General features: G+C 39.2%; 1 protein-coding gene across 4 annotated transcripts in view; it reads left to right on the forward strand.

Annotated features, from left to right (window-relative positions):
- Positions 1-12120, forward strand: part of SLC2A12 (solute carrier family 2 member 12) — a 56354-nt gene that overhangs the window by 26449 nt on the left and 17785 nt on the right. For all 4 annotated transcript variants that reach the window (XM_007190895.2, XM_057527603.1, XM_057527604.1 and 1 more), the window contains exon 3: positions 10349-10471. In XM_007190895.2, coding sequence (XP_007190957.1) covers positions 10349-10471 — 123 coding nt within the window. The remainder of the gene's footprint in view (positions 1-10348; positions 10472-12120) is intronic.

A 12120-nucleotide genomic window follows, 5' to 3' on the forward strand; every position in this document is an offset into this window, starting at 1 on the left:
CATCTGTTTCCCTGATTTTAGAATAATAGGGGGTACTCTGGAATCTAGAATTCAGGAGGGGGCATAAATTTGGTACCAAGTAATCTCATATATTTTATTTTATATATTTTATTTTATTTTATGCATATATTTTATTTTATACATTTAAAATATTTTATTTTATACATTTAAAATATTATTCTATGAAGGAATCTGTAGGCTTCAAAGAGCCTGAATTTAAAATCACAAAACCTAGGTTCTAATCTCAGTTCATATATTTTATTTTATACATTTAAAATACTACATTTTATACATTTAAAATATTATTCTATGAAGGAATCTGTAGGCTTCACTAGCCTGCTGAAGGGTTTCATAGCCTGAGGTTAAGAATCTCTGCCCTCCATTTCTCTGTAACTAATACTAAAACTCTTCCATCAAATAAAAATCACAATACATACCCCACTGCTTTTATTGGAGATTTTTATGAAACATTCCGTTTTCCACGCCTCACCTCTCACTTTAAAATATGTTCGAAATCTTAACTTGACTTTCCAGTCTTTCTGGAGTGGTCCTGATCATTTTAGCTCCTTCTAATAACTGAACACTTTTTTATTGTGGTTCAAGCTTCAGGGTAGAACCAAAAAGTCCTGACATTGTGAGGACATAGAGCCACATAACGATTTTTCTTCTTCTTGGGCTTCAAAAGTAAAGCAGAGATGAGCCCAAGCCCAAGCCCAAGGCGTAAAGTTATTATTTCATGAGTTCATCTGAGGTAATACTTGTGTAGCTGCCCTCCTTAGAAGAGTCTCTGTAACTCAGAAAAATGTGTGTGACTGTTCTTTTCACAACAATTATTAGGGCTTTTATAAAAGGGAATGAAATTGGGCCCTTTGTAGAGACGTGGATGGACCTAGAGACTGTCATACAGAGTGAAGTAAGTCAGAAAGAGAAAAACAAATACGTATATTAACGCATATATGTGGAATCTAGAAAAATGGTACAGATGACCCGGTTTGCAAGGCAGAAATAGAGACACAGATGTAGAGAACAAACGTATGGACACCAAGGGGGGAAAGCAGGGGAGTGGGGTGGTGGAGGGCTGAATTGGGAGATTGGGTTTGACATGTATACACTAATATGTATAAAATAGATAAGAACCTGCTGTATAAAAAATAAATAATAAAAATAAAAATAAATTAATTAATTTTAAAAAACAATTATTAGGGCTTTTTTTAAATCCAAAAATTCCTCTGTCCATAAATTAATTAAACTCCTCTTCCATCTCATGACTAATATCTTTTCATTAGAGCAGATGGACAGAATTTTTCCAAGGTCATATATTAAGTTCCGTAATGAGGCTATGACTGTCATCCTTTAACTGCCTTTGTATTCACAAGTTCAAGCGGAACTTTACACTGAAGACTGAATGACAGGTGACAGCAAATCACCTCCCCCAATCTCTTCTACCAAATAGGCAGGAGTTCCAGCAAGAAAGCATCTTGGAGTGACCAGGAAGAGAGGAGAGAGGAAGAAAGTGGTGGGGATTCATCTGCTCACTTACTTGTCCAGCACGTGTGGATTGCTCACCACAACCCACTGGACATGGTACCCATTGCTGGTGATTCAGGGATGGATGAATGAGAGCCACACCTCACCCCAGTGGAGCTAGTGGTGGGGACAGGCAATAAGCCAGAAAATGAAGGCATGTATAATACAACTTCAGGAGGAGAGAAGTGTCACCATTTAGGTGGAGGTAAGAGTGATGAAGAAAAATAAAGAAGGATCAGGGATAACATCAAGTGGCCTTAAGGGGGACCTGAGCTTGGAGGTTTAGGAGAAGAGCAGAAAGCCTTTGGAGGCTATACAACAGAGTGTGTGAATTCAGACTACGCTTTGGCATTAGGCTGCCTGACCTTGAACCACAGCTCTACAGTGTAGGACCCCAGGCAGGTCAATCCATCTCCCTAAGCTTCAGCTTCCTGATCCACCTCACAGTGTAACTATGGGGTTGAACAAAGCCATTTGTATGATGTGTACCTAGTGCAGTGCCTGGTGTGTGGCATGGACTCAATACACTTAGTAATTAGTGCTGTTTAAAAATATCTGGCCATGGTCTAGACAAGAGATGTATAGTTTTGGTAAGGCCAGCACTGACCCCAGCAGTCATTTTGCTTCAGGCACATCAGGAGACACAGCAGATGCTCCATAGCCCCATACTGAATTATGATGCCATGGTCCTCCTCACCTCCCTTCTATGCACCATTCCAGTTAGGTCAAGACTAAAGAAAATACATGTGTTGCTTGAAATATGGTTCATTTCTGCTTTACCTACAGTCAAGAGAGCTTTCTAGGTTATCAGACAGGTGTTACAGAAAATTCTGAGTCTTTGGTGAAAGGTGAAAGGTGTGATTTAGGTTGAGAAACACCCAACTGTCCATTCTTCTAAGTTGGTGCAACTAATTTAGACTCTGTGTCCTGTGTGCACACAAACTTTGGCTTGTTCATTGTTGTTTCCTTGAGCCTAACCTAGGGCCTGGCCCACAATAGGGGCTCAAGAAATATTTGTTAGATGAGTCAAAAAAAGTTTCTGAAACTCTCTCAGCTTCTGTGATGAAGGGGACCTGTCTCTCTAGTCTGGGGTTGACATATCCTGATCTGCTCTAGTATGAATCTGTGTCAATATCTAGGCCATCAGAAATAAAAGTGGTTTGTGGGGAACCCCATGCACATTTGACCAAAAGTTATATCTGAGTAAAACTACTCAATTGAGGATGTGTGGCCACCTCTAATTCATCTGATGACTAAAGAATTTTCATGTTGTAAATTTACTAAAATTAAGGCCATTTAAAAAAATGTATGGTGTTAGCCAAAATATTCATTTCCAAATTTCCATATTTGCTCCAAATACAAGATTCATCGTTTCCCCTGGAGTGGGAAAAAAAAAAAAAGAGAGAGAGATTGAGATTAGTCATATCATGGGATAATAATTCCTACCTTGGTTTAGTAATTGAATGTTTTAGAACTTAACTCTTTCCAAAAAAGATTTGAGACAATTCCTTCCTGGTTTTCCTAAGAGAAATATGTAGAAGTCTGAGCCTGGAATTTGTTTACTTAATTAGTGTTAGAGCTTATAGAAATATTTCAATGGATTATCTCAGGCTTAACAATCACGTTAAATTTCTCAGATGTAAGCTGGAAGTCTAAAGTTAATAATAGTAATAAAAGATCTTTGTAGAAAAATCATACCATAGCCACAAGTAATCAAACTCTCAAGAACTGTAAATTGGCTGATATTTGAGCCCACTTGCAAGCTTACAAGTTAGCCTCAGTTTCATGGATTTTGGCAAAAGACACAAGACTCCTTGGTCAGAGACAGAGGACAGTTTATTATTCATAGCAATAGCAATAGCCAGACTATCAGCATTTGCACAAATTCCCCAAGCCCCAATACCCACAGGGCATCATGAACCAGGCCAGGTGACACCTATACATAGACCAGGTTATTTTAGAGGAGAGGAACCCCAAGCTTAGGGAACCCAAATCTTTTATAATAGACAGTAAGCCAGTCTGATTTTTCCCCTGGAGGGAGATATTATCTTTAACTTACTGGATAGTAAACAAAATTTTGCTCTAGAGGGGACACTCTATCTTCCAAGGTTGTTTGTTATATGAACATCCTTAGAAAGACAGCCTGGAACAAAATCAGTGCCTTTTCTCATGAGACATGCTGAAATGCGAGACCCATGAAAAATTGTCTTTCAACTCAAATATTCTAAAAAGGCCACTTTTCTGTTTAAAACAAGAAATTAGAACTTTTTAAGGTACAAAGATTGTAGAGCCTAGCTTTTTGTTTTGTTTGGTTTTATGGAGTTTAACCAGTCTTTTGGAGGATGGGTATCAGTAGGAAGCATATGACTCACCTGCCATAACATTTAAATTTAGATTTCATACCTAAATAACTCTAGCTCTTCCAAAAGCAATTGTTTATGTGATGTTTGCACACCTAAAAATTGTGACAATTCCAGGGGTGTGGAACAGCAGGTTCTAATTTGGAAGTTTACTCAGCTGCTTCACTCTAAGATATACAGGGTTTAGAACAAAGGCTTGCAGACCAGAATTATGTCAAATGTTTTCAAAGATATTTTGATATTCTTCATATTTCCTCCTAGACACCAGGCCTCTAATATTCCAAACCATCACCGTCAAAGACTTTTTTAGTGCTCATCTTCTTTTTCTACCATTCTTCTTGGATAATCACATACTCTTAGAGAAAAGGCATATTGATTAAATTATTATTCTTTAAACAGGAGAATTTTATTATCAAATGTAGCCATTATACAATCGTATTCACACAATGGGTTTGTGTGAATTGTGTCTACCTTTAAGATCTTTCAAATCTTTTTTTTTCTTTTAAATCTTACATTTCAGTTATCATCAATGTTCACACCAATACTGTTCCTTTTTTTTCCAGTTAATTAAGTTAAAACTTATTTTGCTTGATTAAAGTGGTGATTTATATGGTCCTCTGGTGTTAGTCGTTGCAATAATGCCAAGTAAACAAATAATAGGATCTGAATGGTTTTATACTAAATTTGCACCCAAGCAAAAGAGGAAAAACTTAAAGAGATATGTGCCTTAGCTAATTAAATCTCACTTTCCTCTTCGGAGTTAAATGATGCACAGTGGTACCTAATAGAGCCAAAGACTCTAAAACTACATTTTTGTAGCATGAGCACAGCTAAACAAAGAGAAGTAACACCATTTACTACATTACCGTCAGCAACTCTTCACATAATATAATGCATTGGTGTTTAACTTTCCTCCCTCCCACGCTATGATCACAGTTCCATGCCCTTGAAAATTATGAATATCAGACAGTAAAGACATTAAAGAAACAGACTAAGGTTCTAACACTATCTTAATAAACACAGCATTCACCTGTTACTTTATTGTTTTTCAGAACACAATGTTAAGCATTTTTCCAAGGAACACCTGTAATATTAAAAACTATTAATACTTTTCTCACTGAAGTCTGAAGCATCATTCATGAAAAAAGCACAGCATAAAATGTTACATGTGAAGCACGACATTCAAGTTATAGTGTAAACCAGAAAAGACTAATTTCTTGTATCTCCTTCCCTTTTTTGTTTTGCCTTTTGAACTCTAGTTCAGTGATCTGCAAATTGGGATAAGCATAATCCTGGGGGCTACGTTCTGCAATATTCCTTCAATGATACATCAAAGGAAATCAATTTTTGGATTTTTAGGAAAAGTCTGTTTCCTAAAATTTCTTCTTCCCTGTCTTCCCAGTAATAACTATTCTTCCACTTAAAAGAAAGCACACCTGTTACCCACCAGAAATCTTATTATGATATATGTCCCTAATTATAAAAACCTTAGGAACACAAATCAAAAAGGCAGTTGGAAATATTGGTGTAGGTGTGGTATGGAAAAATGACTCTAATGACTAGATAATAATTCTCACATAAGCCTAGATATTTCCAATAATTTGCTTTCAACAAAACTGTAGGATGACCTAATCAAGTTATCAGCTGATATATCATGACAACAAACTTTTGTTGTTAATTTAAAGAATGTAGTGACACTCCTATTAAAAAACTTTTTCAACTCCCCATCTATTTTTATTATTCTTGAGAACAGTACATTTCATCTCCTTTTTTTTTTTTGCTTGTGCCACGCGGCATGTGGGATCCTAGTTCCCTGACCAGGAACCAAACCCGCGTCCCCTGCATTGAAAGCGCAGTCTTAACCACTGGACCACCAAGGAAGTCCCCCACATTTCACCTATTTGAAAACAATGTCAACTTTATGTTAAATGCCTTATTGTTATATTTTTTTAATGGATGAAGATGAGTATCAAATGGGTATTGTATTTAAATTCCACTGGAAATACTTGAGTGGTATAATTATTCTCTACTCTAAATATAGAGTTTAAAAATACCATAGAAATTGCATCTTTTGCTGTCATTTAAATTTATGGTAAAAAAATGTTAGATGTTGATTTATAAATGAAAGAAAGTACTTAGTTTTTCTAATTATTTTAAAGGCTACACAAGCAAGAAAGTTTGGAGACCACTACCACCGTTCTTATTCCCAATTAGTACCTGATCACAAAAGGGCTCCATTTTTAACTCTGGCATTTTTTATTAAGGGTTATTTCATTTAATCCAATTTTCCCCAAAATATTTTAAGAAATCATTTAGGTTGATTCTGGCTAGAAATCATTAAGATAGAAAGATTAGGAACATTGAGGTTTTATTTCATTGTTTTCTTTGGTTTGTTAAGTATAAGTAATCCAAGATCATATTCTTGAAAAAAGTATTTTAAAAGAGGCCAGGAGTAAACAAAACTCAGAGAGACTGAGAAAAGGGAGAATACAAAAAATAAAAATAAAAATAAAGCTACAGTACCACTGCTGATATTGGAGATGGTGGCCTACGGTGGAGTATATTTTTAAAGGACAAGACTTTCCCACTCAAGGAACTTATAAGGCCATAATTTAATTGGCTTCACTCCTACAAAGTATAGGACACTGGTTCCATCAAGTTGTTGAGAACTCTGCAGCCTAAGTGTAGAACTTCCTCCAAAGTTGCTAGGAGTTCCCTGGTAAGAGTTTCAAGCCCTCCATGAATCTTTCAAACCTGAGGCTGCCATGCCAGGTGGTTCAGAAGATGCTCAAGCCAAATGGAAAGCATGCCCGAAATGCTGCGGGGTTTGAATCTGAAAGTACAGGGAGAGAAATGACAACCTCAGTGGAAAAAAATGTTCAGCAGTGGCTGAAATATGGAGGAGGGAGGAGCTAAGTGTGGCTGTTGATATGTGATAGAGCTCAGCCATTTCCACTGATTGGCCCTATTCATTCAAGTTCATGTCCACCATTGCAAACAAAGACATTTCAACGTATTTGTCCTTCGTGGTCTTTTTATGACACTCTGTGCAGCCATAAACACTGCAGATTTCATCTGGATCAAGCAAGTTCTAATGGGCAGCCCTGGTGATTTAATGCCATGTGAAATATGAGTTTCAATATTTGTGGACAATTATCTCCCAGCAAGACCAAAATTTCCTCAACCCTTATAACCTAGAGGACACGTGCAGACTCTGACATTTATAGAAGTACATATTGCTGAGGTGGGCCTGGAATAATGGGGTTAAAGGTGAAATAATAGGCATCGAGGAGAATTGTTGCAGGGCCTGCTAACCTGCAGTGAGTGACTTCACTCACTGTGGAAGAGTTATTATATCTCTGACTACTCTGTGGATTCCTCACAAGCAGATGTCACAAAGCACCCCCTGTGGGCCTATCATCAGGGAAGCGGATAATGAGGACAGCCAGAGAGAGCCACCATTTTACTGTGGCATGTGACAGTAGCTTGATTTTTGTTGGAGAGAAATTAGGCCATCTCATTGGAAAAACATTAGGGATCCAAACAAACAAACAAACAAACAATGAGAAAAAAACTTCCACCTGTTATTACTAAATACCAATATATATCCCCATGTGATGATTTATACCTCTTTGCTCTTTACTTATGAATTGAAAGAGCTTCTCCATTCCTTCTGCTTTGGGTACTCACAGCCCTTTTTCAGGCAACATGGAGGCCTATAAGATTCTGACACCATCTTGCTCCTAAGTCTTCCATTGAAAGACTTTACCCTCTCAGTAAGTTCTATCTTGCTGCAAGTTCCACTTTCAGATTTTTATTTCACGCTCTCTGGATCTGAAAACCTGCGATTTTTATGGTTCTGAGATCACTGTTAAAATTATTTTAACATTATTATGAATTAATTAATTATTTAAATTAATTTACAAATATTTATTACTTATTTACTCTCCTTATTTTGACCTGACAGGTTCCATATTGGGGGTGTTGAACCATCCTTGTCAAAACCTTTGTCAATTGCTGCAACATCCAGTTTGTCAGTATTACATAAACCAAGGCATCAATTCTTGAATTTTCTCCACTAGATCAAAAAAGAAGTAGTCGCTTTCGGCAATGATATATTACTTTTGGAAATGTCAGGTGTAAGTTTTGCCTGACAACAAGGGCCCATCAGAGACTGACGGAAGTCTGTTTTTCAGTATTCAGTTCATTGCTCACTGACTGGTTAAACTGCCCAAGAGCTTGGCTCAGCTGCTGCACTGAACGCATGCCTAGGACAGGCCTCAGTGTGGTTGCTGGGTTGTTTTAGGTGAGCCCTTGACCGTTCAGACTGAGCACTTATAACTAGTGCTTTGTGCAACTGTCCCATCTTCTTGTTGGTAAGATCCATCACTCTCTGTAACAGCAGGATCAACTCATTCTCATCTGAGGACAGCATGGAAAGGATTTTCCCCAAACCCCACCAAATAATTCCAAGAAGCCATCGTGATGCAAGGTGGGGAGGGGAAGTGGGGTAGATCAGAGGTGATGAAGGGGGGATGGAAGTAGATCAAGAAAACCAGTGCTAACTCTTATCCTCAAAGAAAATCAGCGTGTCCATTCCCCCACCTTTTCCTCATGGCTGCTAGAGCAAAAGACCCTAAGGTACTCTCTGCTCCACCCCTACCCTCACCAAATACCCAAGGCAGGAAGGGGCCTGGGGGATTGGCCTGCGGCATAGATTATTTATCTTCAACAGAGTGGACTTACATACTTTCATCTTGTATTTGCCCAAGGACAGGTCATTACAAAGGCTTCACCAGAATTATGCAGCTGTCATCCTACTCAGATCCAGATCCCCAGTCTTGCAAAGCTCAAGGCAAGGTTACCTGAGCTTTGCACTGGTCTCCAAGGATATAATCTGCAAGAATCTACTGAAGGTCTTCTGGGGGAAAGAGTGGAGGGGAGGGATCTGGAATGTTATTTTTGAATTCCCTCTTAATTAGAACAATAATAATCATGTTCCTTTGGTTGCAGTTCTCACCCACGCCCGAGAAGATAATAGAGAAAAAAAATGTGTTTCCAGCCCTCTTGTATAATTTAAATATTTTTCTTACTTTAAAACAGCACATTTACTCCGAGCAGGTGTTTTCTCTACTGAGCATGATCTTGTCGTGAGAGGTGACTTTTCAATCAGGGACACAGGCGACTGCTCCATGATTCTGGCATTGGCAGCCCAGGTGGTTGCTGGCGGGGGGCCGCTCCCTGGCCTCTCGCTCCTTCCCTCACACCGCCTCCTCTCGGGCAAGGCAATGCATCTGGTCTGTATCTAAACACCGGCTTTGCAACACAATGTGACTTAGCCAGCAGGGAGCAGGGCTGGGACAGCTCCTAAGCCCTTCTTTCCTCAGAATCAGAGGTGCTTATACTCCACATTTATGTATTCATTAATGAATATTTATTGAGCCACCCCCAAGAGAGCACCAAGATGAAAAAGCATGAGTTCCAGAGGCTGCCCAGGCTCAACGCCACCTCTGCTGCCACCTCTGAGCTCTGGGACCTTGGCAAATTATGAACTCCTTTAAGCCTCAATTTCCTCTTCTATAAAAGAGGGAGAGTAATATGGTTCCTATCTGGTAGGAATTCAGCGAGGATCAAATGAGATAAGGTTTGTAAAAGTCTCAGCCCGTTGGAAGGACTGGTAGCTATTAGGCAAACTGGATTTGATAGGCTGTGAGCAGAAGACAAGTTAATTTGCTCCTCTGCTGCCCTTTCTAATCCCGTCAGGCAGGTCCTATAATGTTCTGTGTCACTCTCAGATCATAAAAAGTCCTCTGATCAGTTTTTGTGCCAAGAAGAGTCTCCTTTCAGAAAGTCAAATGTTTTGTCTGGCATAACATCGAATCCTGGAGCTCTGCCTAATTGAGAGCTTCTCTCCACCCAGCTTGCCACGGGCCAGGAAGCCCAAGTGAGGGAGGGGAGAGGAACCAGCCTCCTTCCTCCGCCCTCCTGGCTCTATCTCCTACCCACTCAGTAGCTATGATGTTGGACTTGGCAAAGGTCGGGGGCAGAGGAGATTACAGGAAAGGGCCCAGAGGAAAGCAGATAGAGCCGGGCTCTGGCACTGAGGCTCTGTGCTTGGCAGGAGGCTCACAGCTGCCCCTTGTCGTGGGCAGGTGGCCCTAGCCACTGCCCTTTCTGTTTGCATTTCTCAGGCCAGTGTCCCCTACCAGCCCTTTATGTCCCTCCCCCTACTTCCAGGGACCATTGTCAAGCTCTCTCAGTGTTTCTCCTGAATCCCTTCTCACTTGGTTGGATGTGAAGAGAAAGCACACTCTCTCCTCCCTCGTCCTGTAAAAGGACATGGCCCTGCTCTCCAACCACAGATCATGTGGGACTAGGGCAGAGGTCAGCGAGCTGGCCCTCAGCTTCAATGGCTTTTTGTTCATTTTGCTGTCCCCCACCCACTCTTCCTTGTCTTCCAGTGCCCTGGCTGGTGCTGAGTGAGATTTTTCCTGGTGGAATTCGAGGACGAGCCATGGCTCTAACTTCTAGCATGAACTGGGGCATCAATCTCCTCATCTCTCTGACCTTTTTGACTGTGACAGGTAAGAACTCGCTTTCCTCTAACGCCTTTTGTGCTCTTAGGACAAATCTTAGGGAAGCACACTCGCCTGAAAAACATTTTCTTGTCAACATTTTCAAACACACTCAAAAGTAAAGAGAATGGCAGTGAACCTGATGTACTGACCACCCAATTTAAAAATTTATCAGTCTTCATTTATGACCCCACCTGCTCTGCCCCCCAAATTATTTTGAGTCATTGTCCAAACATGTCATTTTGTCTCTAAAATTTCAGCAGGGACCTCTAAAAGATAAGACATTTAAACACTATAACTTCAATATAATGATCACACCTAAAAATATTATACTATTAATAGTCTCTTGGTATCAAGTATCCAGTCTGTGTTCACATCCTTCCAATTGTCTCATAATTATTTTTTATACTTTGTTTGAATCACAGTCCAAATAATTTACGGTTGATTGATATGTCTCATAAATTGTAGGTTTTGTCTCCATTTTTCCTCCCCCTACACTTTATATTTTTAATGAAGAGACTGGGTCGTTTGTTTCATAGAGTTTTCCCCCGGGGTTGGATTTGCTGTTTTCCCCCGGGGGTTGGATTTAGTCACATCACATGACCCTCTGTCCTTTGTGTTTCCTGTAAACTGCTATTTAGATGTAGAGGCTGAAAAAGATTTAGATTTTCTTGTTTATTTGCAAACTCCTTCCCAGGTGATGGCTTGTGTCCTGCCATCAGAGGCACGTCCTGTGTGCTTGTCTCCCACTTTGTCATGCCTGCATCCTTTGAGGATCATTTCTCAGATCCGTTATCTTCATTTCATCATTCCTACTAAGTTTTTTATCAGCAATACTTCTCTTAAGGAGAAATTTCTTCTCATTAGTTATTTGCCTGCCCTGAAGTATGAATCATATAAGAAAGCCAAGATGAATGTTTGAAACTTTCTCTTTATTTTCTGCTTTTCAAAATAATGAGGTAGTTCCCCAGCATCCTCCAAAACTGACCAATGAGTTGAGTTTTCGTCCCTTCTTTTATTTTATATGTATATGTATATATATAAAATGCATAAATATTAAATAGTATCATAATACAGAGATAATATATATTGATACCATTTCAAAAGTGGATGTATAGTCAAAAAAGTATGTATCTATATGTAGTACTTCTGAATCTTGTCGACTTTTTTTTGAGTATACCTACTTTTGGAAATGAACTTCTAGAGTTATTAATTAAGCACAGTTTGGGTTTTTACATAAAATTTTTAAATATTTATGTCCTACATTTTTGGAAATAGCCCAAGAGGAAAGGAAACACAGGAACTGGTCATTTGCGCCAACCGTACGTCTCCTGCTCAGATCACACACATAGACCCGTGCCCTTCACCTTCTCACACACACACACACACACACACACACAGACTTACCTACTGTTTATATGGAGAAAGAGAAATATAAAAGAAAGAATGGAAATGATGAAGGATGAATAAAGATGCCACGAATTTCTGGGAAGGATAGCTAATCCATAGGATGAGCTTGATGAAGATTCAGAAGTTCTGCATGGGCTCTTAGAACAAATGTTGGGAAAGCATACTCATTTAAAAAAAAAAATTCTGGAATGAGCTCAAACCTGTAAATGACATTTCACTGGACTAAGTTTGAAATTCTATACTTCTTT

Source organism: Balaenoptera acutorostrata, chromosome 14 (assembly GCF_949987535.1).
Source record: "Balaenoptera acutorostrata chromosome 14, mBalAcu1.1, whole genome shotgun sequence".
Classification (NCBI taxonomy): domain Eukaryota; kingdom Metazoa; phylum Chordata; class Mammalia; order Artiodactyla; family Balaenopteridae; genus Balaenoptera; species Balaenoptera acutorostrata.